At 33.1% G+C, this 22,123-nt stretch overlaps 1 protein-coding gene across 5 annotated transcripts in view; it reads right to left on the bottom strand.

The window, feature by feature from the left end:
• LOC124364747 overlaps positions 1 to 21,375 on the bottom strand; it is a 149,141-nt gene extending 127,766 nt beyond the window's left edge. For 2 of the 5 annotated variants that reach the window (XM_046820457.1, XM_046820459.1), the window contains exons 1-3: positions 21,207 to 21,224; positions 17,213 to 17,389; positions 15,519 to 15,660 (exon numbers count right to left, since the gene is read on the bottom strand). In XM_046820457.1, the coding sequence (XP_046676413.1) occupies positions 15,519 to 15,660; positions 17,213 to 17,359 (289 nt within the window). In that variant the 5' untranslated portion in view covers positions 17,360 to 17,389; positions 21,207 to 21,224. Of the gene's footprint in view, positions 1 to 15,518; positions 15,661 to 17,212; positions 17,390 to 21,206; positions 21,225 to 21,245 lie in introns of those variants that run through there. The other 3 variants (XM_046820455.1, XM_046820458.1, XM_046820456.1) reach the window with 2 other exon arrangements.
• Positions 21,376 to 22,123: the final 748 nt, after the last annotated feature.

The raw sequence follows: 22,123 nt of genomic DNA on the forward strand, positions 1-22,123 counted from the left end.
ATATCTCCAGTACAGGTTAAGGAGACCTTGTAGTCCCTATACTGCACATGTTAAAAATGTAATGTTTAGGTACCCTTAGAACAAGAACTACTTGGTGTACACATGTAAAACTTTGTACATTGCTTATTTGTATCTTACTGAATAATTTTTACTTATCCATAAGTAAATATAACGTTAAAACAAAAAAATTACATAAAAATCAAAAAACCACTAAAATTTTAAAATTTTTTTGCTTATAAAATATTTATTTTTAATTTTTTTCTGAAAATTTTAACAATTTAATTATAGTTAACATTGTAGGGCACACAGATATACATAACATAAAAAAAAATTCAGACTGATAACCAAAGAGGTTAATGAAAAAAGTGTACATGAGTGTCAGGAAAAGTGATTTTTCCGGTAAGGTGCCAAAAACTGCAAACTTGTCCTTTTGTCACACTAAAAGAGTCCAGCACCATACACAAAAGTTTTTTCTTCTTCCATATCTTCCCTTTTTCTTTTAGCATTTCGTTTTAGTTTTCTTTTATTTTTAAAGCATTTTAAGGCTGCTTTGTTGGCATTTAAAACCCTATTTTGATCAATTTGTTTTAGGCCCACTACACAATTTCTTCCAGCATTACCAAATAGTTTCTGAATAACTTGCACCTTACCCAGAGCACCACAGTTAAATGCAATTATGGCATCTAACACTCCAACTTTTAATGTTTTTATTCCAACAAAGTTGTTTTTGGGAATTCTCGTCCAGATGACGTTATTAAATGACTCGTTTGGATTTTGTGTGCGGCCATGAAGACATTTTTGAAGTAAATTTGTATTTGAAAGGTCCTTTAAAAATATGTTTTATTTCCAGCATAATAGGCTCAGGCACTGCATTTTTATGGGTATATTTATCACCTGACAACAGGCACTTTTGGTACTTGCACCATGACGATTCACCCTTTGAGCAAAGTTCGTGCTGGGGAGATTTGTCAGTCGAAAGCAGTTGAAAATATATCGCCCACACCGCCTTTCCTCATTGTATCAACATTTTCAAGGTTGTCTCGGATTGCCTTACCATAATATGTTTGAATACTGTCAATAATTGCATCAGTAAGCCTACCACGACCTGAAATAGGTTTCCCATCATTTAACTTTTGGCCTCGTAGTTTGGTTTTTCAATCTACGTAAACGACTACCCATCCTTTTTGGACGTGTCCAATACACTCCAACTTACTGATTTGGATACTATCACCATATGGCTTGGCCTGCTCAACAGATGAAAAAGTAGAGCTGTCACCGTCACCTAGATATTTTGTATACCTAACACCCCGTTTTTCTTCTGATCGCTTGAAAACCTCAATTGCTGCTGCTACCTCTATGCCTCCGCTCGATCCGTCATAGTTTTTTGCTACATTTTTCTCAGTGGGATTCACTAGTTTTTAGTTTTTCTTATTACAAGAGCAGTATTTAGATAGAACAAACTGCATCTAAAACTTTCCCAGTGTCCATATTTGTTACGGAAAATACACCATTCAGGGATGTGTGTGCGTGCCACGTACCGTCAAATACACCTGCGATATCTTCTCCCCTTCTATTTCTCAGCTTCTTGGGCAGCTTTATTGTAGCGATAATCCGAAACATTAAAGGTTATTTATTTTTCTAATATTCACTCAATAGTATCTTTTGGAATCTCACTTTACAGTGCTACTGCTGTAAATAGTCTAAACTTTATTCTAAAAATGCAGAAAAGCATTAGAATAATTTTTAATCTTCATAATAGAACATCTGTTAAGGAACAGATCATCTGAATACTTTAAAGAAGAAACTATTATGACAGTTTATGGGATAAATATTTTTGAAATTGTTTAGTTAATTAAAAGCAAACTTCAGGAACTGGAATTGGTAGAAGATAATCACAACCATTCCACAAGAACTCATAATAATTTAGCAATAAGCCCCATACCTTACAAATTTTTAAAAAGAAACCAAAGTGTACTGGATAAAAATGTTATAACAATATCCCTGTTAAAATTAAGTCAGAGGCTACGTTCCAAAAAATTTTAAATAAAAATAAAAGTTTCTCATAAACAAGGCTATATATTTCTTGAATTCCTGTGATGATTTTGGAAACCACAAAAAAATTAAAATGTTTGAATGTTATACCGGCAAAATCTGTAATAACAATTAGACAATACTTTTTTGATTTGCTATCCAAAATTAAATATTTAATGATATTTTGAAACTATAAAACATGTAAATTGTGATGGAGTTACCTAGCTATTACTTATATGTATAACACTACGGATGTCAATATTACTTAAAACTCAAACTTCTTGTTTTTACTGTCTCTCAATCGAGAACTTTAATGATTAGACACACAATGATACACTAGACGTTGTCATCCCTAAATTATTATTTAACAGCTGTTTCAAAAAATGCTTGCTAGTAGCTAATTTCTCAATTTAATACTGTGGTTGTCATATTTAATAAATAAATTATCTGCATATATAATGGAAGTATCATAACCAACTACAACAATTTAAAAAAATTGAGATAACATTAGATAAATAAGTAAAATTAACAAGACATCTCGAGATATCTTTTGAATAGTTAGGCTACATGTATCAAATGTAAAAATATCATATCATTGTACTCAATTTATTTATATAATTTTTTTGCTATTGTCTCATTGCCATCATAGTTATCCATAAGACCAATGTATAAGTGTTTGCTATTGCTCAGCCAAATCCCATTGAGATACATCACCATCATCGAATTCTATGTTGCTTATATATATATATATATATGATTGAAATATCATTCAAAACATCAAGTCTACAGATCAGTTTGTTCTTGGGACATCATTATGAGGACCATCAAAGAGAAATAACATTTCGCCTGGCTCTTGAGTGATACGCTTCGCTAATGCTCAACCAATTATATAATAGACCTAGATATAAGCCATAGACCAAATGTTTTAGCCAATCTCAGTGTTTTAACATAATCATTACTACATTCTAAAGAAGTAGACTACCGCTGTCCTTATAGGTATTATAAAATTTACTACTTTCCATTCATTTTTCATGTGATATGTTTGTCTTTTTAATAACTGATATTCAAACAAAATTTAGAGGAGTGACAGCTATTTATACATTGAACACAGGAAAAACAAACAGACATTTTATAAATGGGAACTTATCATTTCAAAATATTAAAATAAAATATAATGAGAAATGCAATTAATTACTCATTTGTCCAATTCAAAATCAAAAATTTAAGTCCTTAAATTTATTGTTATATATGGTATGGTAATTTTAGGCGACACTAAAAATGTCTGATTTAATCTTGATGAACAGTGAGTGACTAATACACTAAATAGTGTATCCAGAACACAAACCCAATTCCAATTCACACTATCTGTTTTTACGATCCAGACTGCAATGTACTTCAGTCTATTTGTGGAGTTTACATCACGTCGGCAATATTACATGATGTACCTTATCAGAACAGTGGTCAAGTGTACATCATCAACTGATGTGTAACAAGCCCGACACTCACCAGATGTACAGTACAAATGTTGTGCGCCAGAGTAAACAAACTAGTTATCATTTATGTTTCCGTCTTTGTGGTAATGTTTGTTTAAATTGAAGGATCGCTAATTAAACTGAACACTTTAGTAGGGTTCTCATCTTTGTTTAAAACAAATATTAATTTTAAAATACTGTGAACAATTTTATTAGGTGGAAATGAGCCAACTGGTGTATTCTCTGTAAGAACTAAAACTGTGAACTTATCTATCAATGGAAACAAAGTATCATAAAGTTTCCATAATTTTTATAACCTTGCTTTACTTTTGGATGAAAGTAGAATTTTATGGGTTATTTCAAATAAAAGGAATCAGTTACTGAAAAATTTGTGTAATACCTTTACATTGCAAAACAAATAAATAATAATGTAATAAATAGCACCATATTATATGTGGGGTACTGTTGAAAGTGGCTGGTTGAAATACTATCAGGATCCACTCAGCTAAAAGCTGAAGGCCATAAATGTATCAGTTATGTCTCTTATAGCAAAGATTTTTAAAATTTATGTTAAAAAAATTTGTTTTAGGATTAAATATTTGTAATTTAACAACTTTATTGACACGTTCACGATTACTGTTAACTTCTGCACTTTTTTATGTGTCAAATTTTTTAATAACAATTGCAAAAAACCGTAATCGGTTTTCTTTATGTTAAACGTCTAAGTATAACGAGAAAAGTATGTAGGGTTCACAAAATTGCCTGAAAAAAATTATTTCAATATGTTTATTCAATGAGTACCTAAGAAATTAATTTACCTAAAAATTAAGTAATTGTGTGTCCGACAGAGTACACGAGAGTCTGAGGTATTTATTTCAGTGCAGGATTAAATTTAACAAACCCCCAAGACAGGGAAACTATAAAAACGCAATAAGGGAATGCATACCAAAATTTAGCCCATCGGGCACACATCACGTTAAACAAAATCCCTAAGTTTGGGTACACGACTACAGTTGTGAAAGATCGCGTCTACCCAATGGGTTACACGTTGTGACTAAGTTAAATTCACTACAATGAATGCACTTAGCTTACTTGGCTCTTTTCTCGGAAGGTATGAGTGAGTGCTTCACTAAAAATTAACTATTAATGTTAATAGTGTGTCAACTTTGAGAAGTAATAAAACAGGGATTAAAATTTGTATTTAAACTTTGGACTGAGCTCTTTGAGACGGTTTGTCATTTTGTGAAACCAAGCCCATATTTACAGTTGCTTATTTTATTTATATATTTTTTACGAAGTAAAGATTTTAGTACCACAACCATTACTGATTGACAAAACATCTTTACAATAAACAATATTTTGATTGGCTTTGTTTCCTCACTCTGATGTTCTCTTACAATTCAGTTTTTAGATTATATCTAATGTACGAGTATGAAATCAGACAAAACGACTGAACCTTCAAGGTATTGCCTCTTAATGCTAATCTTAAATCGACTTTCACACAAAAAATAAGAACAAAGCTAATACTGTAGTGTTAATAATCAGCAGCTTCATAGCTGACAAACATTGGTATTACACAGCGGTGGAAAGGAAAAATATTACAGCAACCGCACCAATGACTGAAACTCAATTTACTTAATAAATTGAAACTGTAATTAATTACTTCCTTTTTGCAGTTTGGACTTTAGATTTCCACTGCCTTTCCTTCAACCACAACCTTTGGGACAGAGTTGGTATTGTGTTAATGAATTCATAAACCATCTATTTATTAATTATAAATCATTTTAATCACAATAATTCCCAGTTTAAGCAAAACCATCTATATTGATGAATGATTTTTGAAAGTCAGAAAAATCCTATCAGAACAAGGATGCATACATTGGAGCAAGTTATGAAGATATCACTGTGAATACGCAGAGCTGAGGTTGATAATGCAGGCAGTGTAATTTATCACCAGGGACTAGGAACTGGCAGTGAACAGCTGAGAGTGAGAGAGACGGCAACAGTTTGACTCACTGCACAGCCCCGCCTCGGTAAAAATTGTATTAGTCACTGTCTGAAATAGTGACATAACTAACTTGTCACTGGAAAACACATTTCTTTTTGTGTGCAGCAGTATTGAAAATTAACAATATCTCAGCATTAAATTAAATTGCTTGTAAATATACTTTGTTAGAAGACTTTTATCATTGTCATGGCATGGTTGACAAAATTATCTTTGTTTGGTATGTAAAAAATGTATTCATCAATAAAACACTACATCTCCATTAAAAAATTTTTTTTAACTGAAGAAGTGAAATTGCAGAAATTGATTTTTACTCTATTTTCAAATATTCAGTTTATAACAAGAAGTGTGCAAAAAAGTTTAATGACATTTATTTTTCAGAACATAAACAGTCATTGATTAGAATAAAATAGAAAAATGAGGCTTATCTAACTAAAACTTACTAACACAATATTCCATTCACACAGTCACGATTCAAAGAGTAGCCCCACTGCCCGCCACGATCATCCGGTCCAGGTTCTTCGTCTCAGCTCCACCACAAACCATTCCCGGCTCTCAATTTGTTTGATAGAATCTGGTAAGGAGTTCCATAATCGATTTGGTTTATACAAAAGATTTTTTGTTGATTTTTTAATCATGTTGTCCATGCTTAATCTTATATCCCTAAGTTGTCTCACCTGAAAAAATGTACATACACCTGCTCTTGAAACGCAGTGTTTCAATTTTTTTAACATCTGATCATGGCAAATGTCTAAAAGCCTGTTATTCTTTTAAATCAACAACTAGCAATCAATCAGTATATATATATTTGTCGATAATGTGGGTGGAGCTTAGATTGTCCCTTGGCACACGCTTAGTGACCCAAGAAGACCCTAGAGTGACTGAGTCACGGTGTGTCCCTCATTAGAAGCACATAGGCCAGCAATATTTTATAATTGGTTCAACCTACCCCACAGTTTTATGTATGATCAGTCATGACACTGATGGATTACTTTGCAATTATTGGTTGTGTCAGGAACACCCATTGTTATACCATCACCTCTTTCCAATGACTGATAAATCAGACCTGCAAATAATGGATTCTGGCCAATTTTCTAGTATCCATTTTATACAAACAACCACTATAGGCCTTATTACTAGTTACAATATCAATTAAATATAAGCTGTGTTACTAGTTACAATAAAAATGTTATATCATTTCACAACTAATTGTGTTTATAGAGAAGAGTATTATTTGAATTTTTTCTCTTTACAATTCATACAAACAAACGATTTGAACAGAAAATTTATAACTTACTAAGTTGTATATTTTGTTTGTTCCTCAATAACTTAACTGATATAGACAACATATTGACTGACTTTAATTTTACATCCAAGTCTATTTTCTGATTGCCTGGGTTGAGATACAAGCCAGATTTGTCAACAACCCTGAGGAAAATAAAATGAATTTGTTGAGAAATCTACATGATTAGCAAAGTTAATGGAAAATACAATATAACATAGCAGACTGAAGTTAAACTAAAAGCACAACAAACACTATACACAGGGTTGAAGTTTGCTTCCAGTTTTCTTTAAGATTCACAGCAGCTTCAGACCTAATGATTATGTCAAAGAGAAAAATATTTAGGTATAAGGCTAATAGAGTTATAAAGTTTGATATGCTGTTGCGGCTACACATCTGCTCCCGAGAATACTGTAGAAGGAAATGACGATAAGGACACTGAACTAAAGGAGAGGAATCCTCAGCAAGGCAAAGGATTCTTTTTGTCTTACTGGAATGTAAACATTTAATAATGTAAGAGTCAAAAAATAAATCAGCTTCAATAGAACACAGGAAGAAGAAATTAAGTCAGAGCACTCTCCAATGCGTGTTTTTTATAGGATCATCCAATTTTCTAACCTTATCATCATCAGAAGATCTCCTTTTAACTTACTTCAACTTCACAGTAGCATGTGGATTTTCAAATCATTGGAGCATAACAGTGTAGAATTGGACAGAGCAAAGGCTACCAAGCATGAACTTATGGACCATTGGCAGGAGCAGTGAATAGAGTGAAAGGAGGTAAGAAGCACTCTGATAGGCACTGTATCTCTTTGGCTGTCTGTGGAGATTGACATCATCCAAGGTAAACTTTTTGGATCTACGTTGGCTAATAGTCATTCATGTTAACATTTTTTTAAATCGTTCATGTTGAAAATTATCTTCAATGTTAATCAATTTTCCTGAAAATGCTTATGGCATGTACTCTATCACGTTTTCATTGTATTTTCTTCTTATACTTACTTCAACATTCAACAGATGAATTTCATAAAAGCAAAACTCATTTTATCAATCTTACACAGTTATACATGTTACACTGCTCTACAAAGAATATACACATACCATTATTAGAAACAATGTGTTGCAAGGAAGTAGCCTGCGAGGGGGGTCCAAGGAATCTGGACCCCCTCAAATTTTCAATTTTTTCAACTGCTTACAGTATTACTGACATCTACTGCTAAAAGATTGTTCTCAACAAAGAAACGGGTCATTTGGGGCATCTCAACAAAATGGGGCATTACTCTCTGTCCACTACAGGAAAATATCATTTATCTGGAGCCTCCCAAAGTTTTTTCCTGGATACGTTCTTGATGTGTTGCTTTTGAAAGCAGTAATGAATGAAAAGAAAGCTTGACACCATCAACATTATGTCTTCCAACTGCAGAAAGAAAAATTATCCTCTTCAATTTCTCCCCTTCTTTGAAAACAAAGTGTGTTTTAAGTTAGTATCATTTTGAAATTCCACTGCTGTAGTGCTAGGGTCGATGTCCCGTGCTTACATGCTGGCAACCTTCATCTTTTAGCATGCCACAGACACAATTATGACAAAAATTGATCGTTTTTATTTCAAATGCTCTCATCAATTGAGAATCATGCCAACTATGAATGCCGTTATTTGTTTTCTTGGTGTGAAAGCAGTGGAAATTCACCATCAGAATTGTGAAGTGTGTGGAAAAAACATTATGAGTGATGGATTGGCATTCAATTAGGTAAGAGCTTTAAAAGATGGTCAAAAGAATGTTATGATGACAAACTGAGTGGACGTCCATCAAAGATTTGGTATTGAAAGTGAATGATAAAGTTTAAATCAATGGACATTACAATATTTTTTCATTATCAAAAGAGTTTCCAGAAGAAATTTCTAAAAATTTGTATCAAGAAATATGTTTTCCTGTATAACAATATCTGCCCACATGCAGTGTAACAAACTCAAGACCTTACCACATCATTTAGCTAGGAACAACTTTATAATCCCTCCAACAGCCCTAATTCAGCACACAGAGACTATCATTTGTTTTTTCATTACAAGAAGCGATCTTGAGGGTCGGTCACAACAAAAACAGCGTCAAAATCACCATGTTGCAAACGCTGTTCATTCAGGCGGCAATCTTTAATGAAGGCAGTATACAAAAGGTTATTTCATATATGATAAGTGCCTTAATATTGATGTCAATTATATAGAAAAGTAGAAAAAAGAGTGCGCTTTCATATACAAAATAAAATTTAAAAAAGTTTACTTGTCTTTTTGTTATATAAAAACAACACTTACTTAAAAACACACCTTGTATGAAGTAGGTAACCTGTACATTGTACCTCACAGTACACCAGTAATTTTTGATTAAACAGACAGCAATAAATAAAATATAATTATAATTATATCCAGCCATAGACTTGCCAATCAGCCAATGCTGCAGTGATAAGTCCTGTTTTTGCTGTTTTGCTTATTTAGTTGGAATAATTATGGAAATTATACATTTAACTCAATGCAGTTAAGTTGTATGTAATTTATCAAAATTTCAAATGTGCTAAAACTGATAAGTACTTGTAATGTAATGATTTGAATTTTTCACCATTGGAATATAAAATATTCAGAATTTGTACAAAAGCCTTCTTGAATGATATGTTTTACATTTTTTTTTAGACATTAACAAAATGTTGAGATAGGCCATTTTAAGCAGAGAACTGTTGTAGTCATGGCCAGAGCAAACTTGTAAATCGTTAATACATTTAGTAAAATGTAGCAACATGTACTGTTTTTTATTCAATACTCTTGAAATAATGTTCTTTACATACCTTGTAAAAATAAAAGTCAAAAAATCAATTATATATTTTAGAACTTTATATATATATATATATATATATATATATATATATATATATCATCATTGAAATCTATATTCATTTACAGCAATAACCAAACTACTATACACATTTCACTTTAAACATTTTTAATCTTGCAGTATTAAGAGTATAGCTCTAGCTTAGAGCATTTCACACTGCGTAATATGAAAATATTAGTTTTTTCTTAATGTAACACATAGACTTATTCCCTTTCTTTGTTTTACTTATGACTAATATAAAATTAACACTTTGTCACAGTGACGTCACACCCAAAGAACACGGGCCCTGCTCTTGTCCATTTTTATAAAAAATATTTTGGAAATTTGGAATTGAAAATTGGAATATAATTATTACAATTGACAACAATTCTGATATTATACTGCAAATGTTGTTTGATGTACTGCAAAAATCATAAATATATCTCCAGTACAGGTTAAGGAGACCTTGTAGTCCCTATACTGCACATGTTAAAAATGTAATGTTTAGGTACCCTTAGAACAAGAACTACTTGGTGTACACATGTAAAACTTTGTACATTGCTTATTTGTATCTTACTGAATAATTTTTACTTATCCATAAGTAAATATAACGTTAAAACAAAAAAATTACATAAAAATCAAAAAACCACTAAAATTTTAAATTTTTTGCTTATAAATATTTATTTTTAATTTTTTTCTGAAAGTTTTAACAATTTAATTATAGTTAACATTGTAGGGCACACAGATATACATAACATAAAAAAAATTCAGACTGATAACCAAAGAGGTTAATGAAAAAAGTGTACCTGAGTGTCAGGAAAAGTGATTTTCCGGTAGGTGCCAAAAACTGCAAACTTGTCCTTTTGTCACACTAAAAGAGTCCAGCACCATACACAAAAGTTTTTTCTTCTTCCATATCTTCCCTTTTTCTTTTAGCATTTCGTTTTAGTTTTCTTTTATTTTTAAAGCATTCTAAGGCTGCTTTGTTGGCATTTAAAACCCTATTTTGATCAATTTGTTTTAGGCCCACTACACAATTTCTTCCAGCATTACCACATAGTTTCTGAATAACTTGCACCTTACCCAGAGCACCACAGTTAAATGCAATTATGGCATCTAACACTCCAACTTTTAATGTTTTTATTCCAACAAAGTTGTTTTTGGGAATTCTCGTCCAGATGACGTTATTAAATGACTCGTTTGGATTTTGTGTGCGGCCATGAAGACATTTTTGAAGTAAATTTGTATTTGAAAGGTCCTTAAAAATATGTTTTATTTCCAGCATAATAGGCTCAGGCACTGCATTTTTATGGGTATATTTATCACCTGACAACAGGCACTTTTGGTACTTGCACCATGACGATTCACCCTTTGGGCAAAGTTCGTGCTGGGGAGAGTTGTCAGTCGAAAGCAGTTGAAAATATATCGCCCACACCGCCTTTCTCATTGTATCAACATTTTCAAGGTTGTCTCGGATTGCCTTACCATAATATGTTTGAATACTGTCAATAATTGCATCAGTAAGCCTACCACGACCTGAAATAGGTTTCCCATCATTTAACTTTTGGCCTCGTAGTTTGGTTTTCAATCTACGTAAACGACTACCCATCCTTTTTTGGACGTGTCCAATACACTCCAACTTACTGATTTGGATACTATCACCATATGGCTTGGCCTGCTCAACAGATGAAAAAGTAGAGCTGTCACCGTCACCTAGATATTTTGTATACCTAACACCCCGTTTTTCTTCTGATCGCTTGAAAACCTCAATTGCTGCTGCTACCTCTATGCCTCCGCTCGATCCGTCATAGTTTTTGCTACATTTTTCTCGGTGGGATTCACTAGTTTTAGTTTTCTTATTACAAGAGCAGTATTTAGATAGAACAACTGCATCTAAAACTTTCCCAGTGTCCATACTTGTTACGGAAAATACACCATTCAGGGATGTGTGGCTGCGCTTCTGCCACGTACCGTCAAATACACCTGCGATATCTTTCTCCCCTTCATTTTCTAAAACAGCTTCTTGGGCAGCTTGGGTCATTGTAGCCTCAGCTATTTCTTCAGTAGCTTCATGAATAATTTCGTTATAAAGCTGAAACCTACTGGGTGGCTTTGGAAGATCCATGACTGCGCACAACATATCCGCTGCAGCCTTCCCTTTACCTATGGATCGGAATCCATAAACGGCTTTACGGCATACGGCTTTCTGGGATTTCAACGATTTGTAACCCAAGATTGTTGCAGTCGACACACTTTGTTGAGGAAAGAAATGGGTTGTTTAAAATTTCTAGATTTAAAATATAATTTCCTTTTGTATTTTTACTCACTGTCATCTCCACACATAGGTAAATATATCAATTTACTTTTAGAGGCAGAATTGTTCAGATCAGAAGTTGAGGTTTCCTCAGTTTGTACCTAGGCTAGGCTCTGACTCACAAGGTAAAATGTCATTTGAACTGGTACTATTATTAGTAGCGACTTTACCAAGAGTAAATCGGTTACCTTTAAACTTGTTCTTGCCAAACTTTTTATTTCGAGGCATTGTAACACAACTTTAAATGTCAAATTAACAAAACACTACGTAAAAGATTGATGTCAACAACAAACATAACCAAACTCAGTGAATCAACAATACCATATGTTTTGGAAGCAGATTGTTGAAACATAAAGCTTAAATAGACCAAGGTAACATTACATAGAGTAAAGATGGAAGGTATAACTGACAGTAGTATTACTATATATAATCATGGGATTGTTCTGACACGATGGCTAAGTAATATTTGAGAGGTAAGGAAAATCTAGGTCGGTAGGGCATTCTTTAAATATTTTTTTAAAGTGTAAATACACATTAAATATCAAAGTGTTATATATCAAAATGCTCGAAAATATATGTAGAATCAAAAAATATATAAAACTAAAATTTCATTTTTTTGAATTTTTTGACTACAAGGTTCACTTAACACCTACAGACCATCAAGACAACCTATAGTTAGCGATGTTTGACCATCAAGACACCTATAGTTAGCGATGTTTGACCATCAAGACACCTATAGTTTTCGGTGATTGGCCATCAAGACGCCTATAATAGTTTTCGGTGTTTGGCCATCAAGACACCTATAGTTAGTGGTGTTTGACCATCAAGACAGCTATAGTTAGCGATGTTTGTCCATCAAGACACCTATAGTTTTCGGTAATTGGCCATCAAGACACTTATAGTTTTTCGGTGTTTGAACATCAAGACACCTATAGTTGACAGTGTTTGACCATCAAGACAGCTATAGTTTTCAGTGTTTGACCATCAAGACACCTATAGTTAACAATGTTTGGCCATCAAGACAGCTATAGTTTTTAGTGTTTGACCATCAAGACACCTATAGTTAACTGTGTTTGACCATCAAGTCACCTATAGTTAGTGGTGTTTGACCATCAATACAGCTATAGTTAGTGGTGTTTGACCATCAAGACAGCTATAGTTAACAGTGTTTGACTATCAAGACACCTATAGTGTACGGTGTTTGGCCATCTAGACAGCTATAGTTTTCTGTATTTGACCATCAAGACAGCTATAGTTAGTGGTGTTTGATCATCAAGACAGCTATAGTTTTCGGTGTTTGACCATGAAGACCCATAGTTAGCGATGTTTGACCATCAAAAGACACCTATAGTTTGTGGTGTTTGACTATCAAGACACCTATAGTGTTCGGTGTTTGGCCATCAAGACACCTATAGTTTTCTGTGATTGGCCATCAAGACACCTATAATAGTTTTCGGTGTTTGACCATCAAGACAGCTATAGTTAGCGATGTTTGTCCATCAAGACACCTATAGTTTTCGGTAATTGGCCATCAAGACACCTATAGTTTTCGGTGTTTGAACATCAAGACACCTATAGTTGACAGTGTTTGACCATCAAGACAGCTATAGTTTTCGGTGTTTGGCAATCAAGACACCTATAGTTAACAATGTTTGACCATCAAAAGACACCTATAGTTTGTGGTGTTTGACTATCAAGACACCTATAGTGTTCGGTGATTGGCCATCAAGACACCTATAATAGTTTTCGGTGTTTGACCATCAAGACAGCTACAGTTAGCGATGTTTGTCCATCAAGACACCTATAGTTTTCGGTAATTGGCCATCAAGACACCTATAGTTTTCGGTGTTCGAACATTAAGACACCTATAGTTGACAGTGTTTGACCATCAAGACAGCTATAGTTTTCGGTGTTTGGCAATCAAGACACCTATAGTTAACAATGTTTGGCCATCAAGACAGCTATAGTTTTCAGTGTTTGACCATCAAGACAGCTATAGTTAACTGTGTTTGGCCATCAAGACAGCTATAGTTTTCTGTGTTTGGCCATCAAGACAGCTATAGTTTTCAGTGTTTGACCATCAAGACTCCTATAGTTAACTGTGTTTGACCATCAAGACACCTATAGTTAGTGGTGTTTGACCATCAAGACAGCTATAGTTTTCTGTGTTTGGCCATCAAGACACCTATAGTGTTCGGTGTTTGACCGTCAAGACACCTATAGTTAGTGGTGTTTGACCATCAATACATCTATTTTTTTGTTCTTGGAACAAACAGTGCTTTGATGACTTCAACAACCATCCTTTGAAGCTGTTTGCGATTGAATTCGTTCAATATTTTGTACATAGAGCGGATAAGACATGAAAAAATATTACTTATACTTCATAGTTTGAAAGATAACAATATAATAAATAGAATACAATAGGTTCATCCAATTAATGAAGGAAGGTTTCCTTGTGCATCTAATACACTGTGGATTTGAGAAACAACAAAGAACAATATTTTAAAATTACCATATAATAATAAGCAGGTTATTTTATTGAATTTCTTATTCCATACTCAAGAACGCCTGGAAAAGAGAGAAACAAACATGAAATGTAAGAAGTGCAGCAGGAATGATGTCCATGATACTAATTAAAAAAGTTTGTTATCCTTTTGAATGTTTCTACTTAATATTCAAACTGATTTCAATTTACAACCAAACAGTGTATTAACTAGTAAGTTAACAGTTGTTTTTATTTAGTCTTTCTTGAAAAGAATGAAATATTATTTCTATAAAAAATTCCAATACCTTTCTGTTGTATATCTATAAATACGATTTTTAATTGGTGCTGTGTATTTGTAGTGTTAATACTGTACCATTTAAAGAGAGATTTACGCTTTAAAACAGTGAAGATAAAGAAAATAATCAGAGTTTGATTAGAGAGATGTATGCCCCGTGGAGCGAAACAACATGCTTGTATCCAACGTATCCAAACGTATGTATCCAATGTTCTTGTGACAAGCCCGATATAAAGTAAACATCGGCTAGGTTCAACCGGAGTCTACACATGGGTACAGATCCATTACCTGTTAGAGAATCTCATGTATGCTATCTCTGGACAGGCCTATCCCCTTGCTGTGGTCGACTGACAAGCTCAATACATTTGCGTTTCATTTTTAAAAACAGATTGGCCTGTCTCTTGTCTTTCCATACGACATAGACCTTAAGTGGGAATAGGGACAATGAGAACCACTGTGCAAAGCAGCCACATGTATATATTATGTATAGGATTGTGTTATTGGTAATAAGACACCGAGCTAAGCTCTGTGTGATATAATCCGATGTAGCCCTGGTAAACGCAAGTAAACATGCTGCGTTCTAATAACTTATCAAAAACTTCCATTATTTTCTCCCTTTGATAGAGCTAGTGTTTCCTTGTAATTCTACCACAGAACAATTGTGACTGATATCCGTACAGTCTTATAACAAAAATGTGTATTTTATTTTTCTTACAACAGTAGTCGTACAAGTCGTAATATTTATTGTTACTGTTATAAATTTTCATGCAACTGACCTGGAATATTCGGTAAGTGTTTGAACTGTGAGCCAGGAATGATGCTAGATATAGGAACCAAGAGGCCATGTTTAGGTTTACATGTAAACAGCTCCCGTCCTCCCCATGAACCGTCAATTCCTCCAACGGGCAGAGCTTCATCCTGCAATCGAATCATTATCAAGAAAAGTGTAAGTACGCAATCTATAGCTTACTATTACATACTATGACCACATTCATTTTCAATTTTTGTTAGCCACAGTTTAAGCAATGTTTTCACAATAAGGATAAATATTAACAAACTACAATGTTTAATTACAATTTCAAGCACAAGCATGGCACTAGAACTTGCATAGAATATTGAATTGGTACTTTATAGATTTAATATAACCGAATTAAATTTGTTACTAAGATAGGCCTTATAAAAATTTAACTATTATGTTAGACATGATTTTGATACCCATATTACCAATATAATGAACTAATACGAATATAAAATTACTCCACTTCATAAATCTCAATTGCTTCAGTCTTTTTATATTATAATCATATATTTTATGAAGCACATTTGGAAAATAAAAACCAAGGATTAAAAAACATTTCAAATTTTATTCATAGGGGAAAAATACACACTTAAGGTTACATTTTGGCCATCATGTATTTTTATACTTAGTTTTAAACAGTGCTTGATTTGAGGTGGAATGCACTAGAATGGCATTACAATACCTCTCTTTGAGAAATAAGCACTTTTGATTTTCTCCTGCACCGCAGAAATGCATAAAAACACTACTCTGAGATCTCATATTTTAAAAATTTTCTGGGGGAGAACTCCCAGACCTTTTTTTTCTTAAGAGGATTCCACACTCCACATATCCTCCCGAGAAATTACAGTTTCTGCACCTCTAATTCATCAAGTACTAGTACTAAACTTAATACTTTGTATACACCTGGGATAAGTTTTTGAATTTCATGGCCACAAAAACTACCACTATCTCAAACACCTCTCAACAAACTCTACAACTATTTTTATTATCAAAGAACTTCTCACCCAAATCCAATTACAGTATAATAAACAAATAATTATCAATATAGGGAAAACAAAGCTCTGAGGTCATATTTAACTTGGAGCCCAACTCTAGTTACTCTGTATTGAGTCAGTGACTCAAAACAAAAACTTAGTATTGTTGTTATTCCAAACAAAACTTTATTACATTACTTTTTAAAGAAAGATTTGAACACCACATAACAAATCTCATTAAGCATACAACATACACATATCTCAGCAAATTTTACAGTACTTCCATTGCTAATGCTCAGAAACAAATTATTACAATGTTCTCTGTTCTCCTTCAACATCCATTTTTCCGTCTTTAAATTGAAAAACCTCTTCAAATAAATTTTTTCGATTCAATAAGGAAAAACCAGCTGATAGGCTTGCTTATAGGTTATCTTTACACTTTACTCAACAACAACAAAGCCACACATTTCTTTGGTGAATCTTTTAATGTGCTGGTGCCAGTACCGAATTCAAAATACACACTGTTATACACATTTTTACATCTCAATATCGTTATATTTTTACTGGGACAGTCGCACCCCATTCTTATTTTATCTCCTTCACACGTTACAAATTCTCTCTGATTATCAAAAACACATATCTTTACTTTCCGAACATGCCTAGGATAATCATTCTGGTCTGACAAGGTGCATCTTACCAACTCCAATCCAACCGTCCAGCCTGGGCCGATCTCTGCAAGGCGACCAATCCACCTGACAGCACCAGGTTTCGGGAGTCCGCTGCCACTGCCGAGCCACAATGCTCTTTCACCAACCAGAACCGGAGGACCCTGCCAACTGCCCATACTGTCGGTACAGCACAATCCAGTCCAATCCTAAAAACATCAGTCGAGTTAGGAAACAGAGTGAAAACTGTAAAATCAATACCATTTTTGTAGAGACAGATATTTTGAAAATATTTCAATAGCTTTACTATTAATAATTTAAACATGTTTAATTAACAACACTAATGACACTTTATTCTAAACCTATATATTGTCATTAAGATCAAAACATAACATTTGTCATTTGACACTTAGATGTATAAATTTCTTAAATATTTGTTCATCTCGCAATATATGAATGAGACACATTTGAAGTTAATTCAACAGAAAAATCAATGTCTTTATCCTGAAACAAAAGAACGAAGTGATTATGACGTATAAGTCTTCCCAGACAGAAAACAACTTACCTGTTTCTGTACTTCTATTGGTCAATGTACATAGGTCTTTTGTAAATGTTAATGCAAATAAAATTCAGTCCTAAAATGTAAATCATACTATATGTAGAATGGGTATTTTATTTCTTATCACACATTTTTAATTTAAGTAAGGCCAAGTACATATGACATACGGCAGGATTCACGTGTAACTCATTTTCATCATAATTAATAATAATAATTTAATAATAATAACCCATTTTACAAACATGTGTTCTTATAGTAGCTCTGTGATGCTGTGTGAATGCAAATTTAAATGAGACTACATATAAGCCTCAAAAATTGAGTATTAGCATTAGTTAAGTTACCTCGTCTAATAATGTGACCTCTGAAGTTTCTTAAGAAATGCAAAAATTTAATTAATATGAGACAGACTAAGCCTTCCACTTGCTATTCTAGTTATAAGTTTTAGATGCTTGTTTCACAAGAGATTTGCGAATTTAAGAGCTATGTTTTATCCAAAATTTTAACAGCCTCAATCTTAAAACAAATTCTGCAAAATCCAATTTTATAAATTTTGCTTTACGATCAGTAGATAGTTATGATCAGCCAGCCATTATGTTGGCTGACACCATGCTGGAAGAAGTATATTGTTCGAAATTCCTGGGAATATACCTAGATCGAGGGTTGACTTGGAATTATCATATCGACCACGTTTGCTCCAAATTGGCCTCAGGCAATTATGTTTTGAGGTCTCTAGCCAAATACTGCCCGAGTCAGGTTCTGATGATGGCTTATTATGGCTTGATTTACCCCCACCTCACTTACGGGCTGGTTGTTGTGGGGAGCTTGTGCAAATAATCAATTCCTGAGAGTGTTCAAACTGCAAAAACAAGCGATCCGCATTATCGCTAAGCTGAAATTTGAGAGTCGTGCAAGGAAGCCTTCAAAAATTTGCAACTGTTGACGCTGCCCAGTCTCTGCATCTTGGAAACAACTCTGTTTTGTGTGTCTAAATGTGCTATGACGAATGGCCGAGACATACATGTGTATGAGACTAGAGGCAGAGATAACTACCAAACTGAGACACAGAACGGTGGTTTATGAACGCTTGCCTTCACAGGAAGGTACAGTATTCATTTCGTCAATAAGTTACCAGATTCAATTAAAAACACTCCAACGCTCAAAGTGTTAAAATCTCGTTTGAAACGCTATTTAGTGTCACAAACATTTTATAATGTTGACAAGTTTTTCACTTATGATTGGGAGACCACCAATTAAAAAGACTGACAAAATTCGTCGCTGGAAGTGGGAATAATTGGTGAATGAATGGATGTAGGTACGTTTGCAAAATTGTATGTTTGAATGAGATTTCTTGTGGTGTGTTTGACAAAAGTTTTAGCAAGTAAAAAGCACAAATTTGACATTTGCCATGCGTTGTATAATGTTCTGGCAATAAAAAACTGATTTGATTTGATTTATATTTGCAGTGAAAACAACAAACCTTTATAAATCAACTGTGCTTTGTAATAGATAGATACGCTATGTAGGCTAACATTGGTGTTTATGGGGGCTACAACTCTGTATCGGGCCACTAAAAGAATCAAATATAATATTGAACTAAAAGTACATCAATGATCTACCATCAAAAAATAAAAGAAATAAAATCAAGTTCATTATACTAAAAATATGTAATTATCATTTATTATGTATCCCTATTATTTTTATTGAATAAAAATGTTGAAAATCAATTACATTTTCTTCTGTTGTTTGGTTGAAAACAGGTACTTAACTAATTAATAATCATTACATTTGTGACCATGTTTTAGAAATGCACTTAAATAACATTTTCATAATTTCAGGAATAAGATTTGGTTTTAAAATTGGTCAAACGCGAATGTTACCTTATATAAGGAGGATAATAAAATTAAGATAAAAGTCAAAGATAAAAACAATTAATAGCCTACTACTGAGTGAAAACCTCATTTATGCAAAACAGGGATAACACTTAATTTGGTGGACTATCTAGCCAATTGTATCCAAGTTATCTGGGGAGAATCTGTTTAACGGTTTTACCCCCATAGACATATGCAACTTGGTGTGTGATGACTGCCAAAGCGCTGTCAGCTGACTGTCTGAACGTCAGTAACCCAACAACTCGCTCTACTATTGAGCTGAAAATAAATTAAAACGGGCTAGGGCAGTGTTCGAAAAAAAACTGTAAAGCCGATTAAATGGGCCTACATGGCAGTAAAAGGTTAATTTGTCAAATTTGTTTAGTTCACATGGAATGTTCAGTTTAGTGTAATAACTAACTTGATTTCTTTTGATGTTTTTATTTAATTGTTATTAATAAAACCGTATATGTAAATATTACATTTAAAAATGGCTATTGAAATAAATATTGCTATTGGGTAGGTTACAATAAGCGGACCCGGTTTTTTATATAGAAATTGGCAAACGATATTACTTAATCATAACCATCGATATAATCGATCGATACTGATTAATTATTTTGAATTATTAACTTAAATAGTCTATATCAACAGCTGTAAACATTAAAATAATACGTGTAATACCTAATACACGTAGGGTAATATTTCAATTTTATATAAATAATTTTAATTATTAAAAATGGCAGTCTATTATAGAAAACTACACGACATTGCTTTGAAAGATGATAAAACATAAACAAAATATATTGTTTTTGTGGCTTCAACATGTTGGACTCGTACCGAAAACCCCATTGTGTGAAATTTGTGGGAAAGAAACAACTGTAACTGTGAGAGAAGCAAATATGGTAGACTTCAGTTTTCCTAATCTTTGTTATAATAACTTGTTTGATCACTGTAAATATTACATTCATATTTTAATATAAAACATATGATTGTTATTGAGGACTATAGATACCTTTATATCAATTGATAGTCTAGGATTTGAGATGCGAATATTAGGTATCGAAGACTACATTCTTCGATATAAAAAACCGAGTCCGCTTATCGTACCCTACCCTTGCTATTTTTGCATTTTGTGGAATCTATAATTTAGTTCAATGTTAAGTTCAATTGTGTTGGTGGTCAATACAGAACTATAACTTAAATGGAATCAGTTTAAATCCAAAGTAGCATAACTGAATAGAAAACATATGAAAAAAATAATTAATTATTAGTATACAGTAGGCTACTATTAGGCATACTTTACTTGTGTTATTAACATTTAACTTAAGCCTAAACTAAGTCCTCTTCTCATTAAGTACATGGGAGGTTTAAACACTTAATTTATTCATATATTTGTATATTAACTATGGTATTTATTATTATAGATATAGGCAATCAGAATGATTATGGCTACAATATAATGCATCGCTAATAGAGTTTCCAGCAGAGCTATTTATAAAACCAGCTAGGACTTCAATGTTACTATTATAGAATACTCTGGATTGTGAACAACGTTCGAATTAGTGTAAAATTAAATACAATGCTAACCAGACTTACCTGATTTCACAATTTTTACAAACTTGACAATCAACTTACCAAGTAGTAACATCTCACTCAAATCCAAACCAAAATACTAGGCAAGTTTCCAATTTTAAAGTAAGCAGCTGACGCGCGAACCAAGAATGGTTTCAAAATCCAATGCCATCTACAGCCCCCAAAACATCTGTAAGCATGAAACAGCTGTAAATTAATCACAATTATTCTGCCTTCTCAATATACAAAATTAGCCTCGTGCAAGGTGCACAATACGATGTACACGTATTGTATAGTACATAAGCCAAAGTGAATATGCAAAACCCTTTCCAGAATAATCGAGCAACTCAATCGCATATAATATTACATTAATTGAACTGGAATAACAATTACAACCGTTTAAACAGGCTATAAACCACCAATAAGCTGCTGAAAGTCTAAAAAGCAATGGAAGCTCGATTTTTTCTCATCTAGTTGTTAAACTTGTGCCTGATTTAGTTAGTATCCTTTAATCTAAGGTATGAGTAAGTTTTATTAATAATCTACGAGAAACGTGAAGTTAAATCAGAGTTTATAATATAACCCGGATAGATCAAGTTCGATATGCCAAAATTTAGAGAAGTAGAGCCACTAGGAAACAAACATTAGAGCAACAAGAGGCCAAAAAGTAATAGAAGATTTATGTGTTGTCCCAAAAACGTAAGCTATTGGTACATCTTAATTTTCCAACAAGTATCAGCTTTAATCTTTCTCATCTTGAACTTGTTTACACCTCAAATTCTTGGCATCATATGCGCATGCATTGAACTACTGATTTAACTAATAAATTCATTAAAATATTAAATCTATAAAAAATATGCTTTATTTGCTAACTGACGTGACATTAACACAGCAATTCAAAGAAACATATAAATAAAATGTAAAAGTGTCTATGTTTTAAT

Source organism: Homalodisca vitripennis, chromosome 6 (genome assembly GCF_021130785.1).
Source record: "Homalodisca vitripennis isolate AUS2020 chromosome 6, UT_GWSS_2.1, whole genome shotgun sequence".
NCBI classification, from domain to species: domain Eukaryota; kingdom Metazoa; phylum Arthropoda; class Insecta; order Hemiptera; family Cicadellidae; genus Homalodisca; species Homalodisca vitripennis.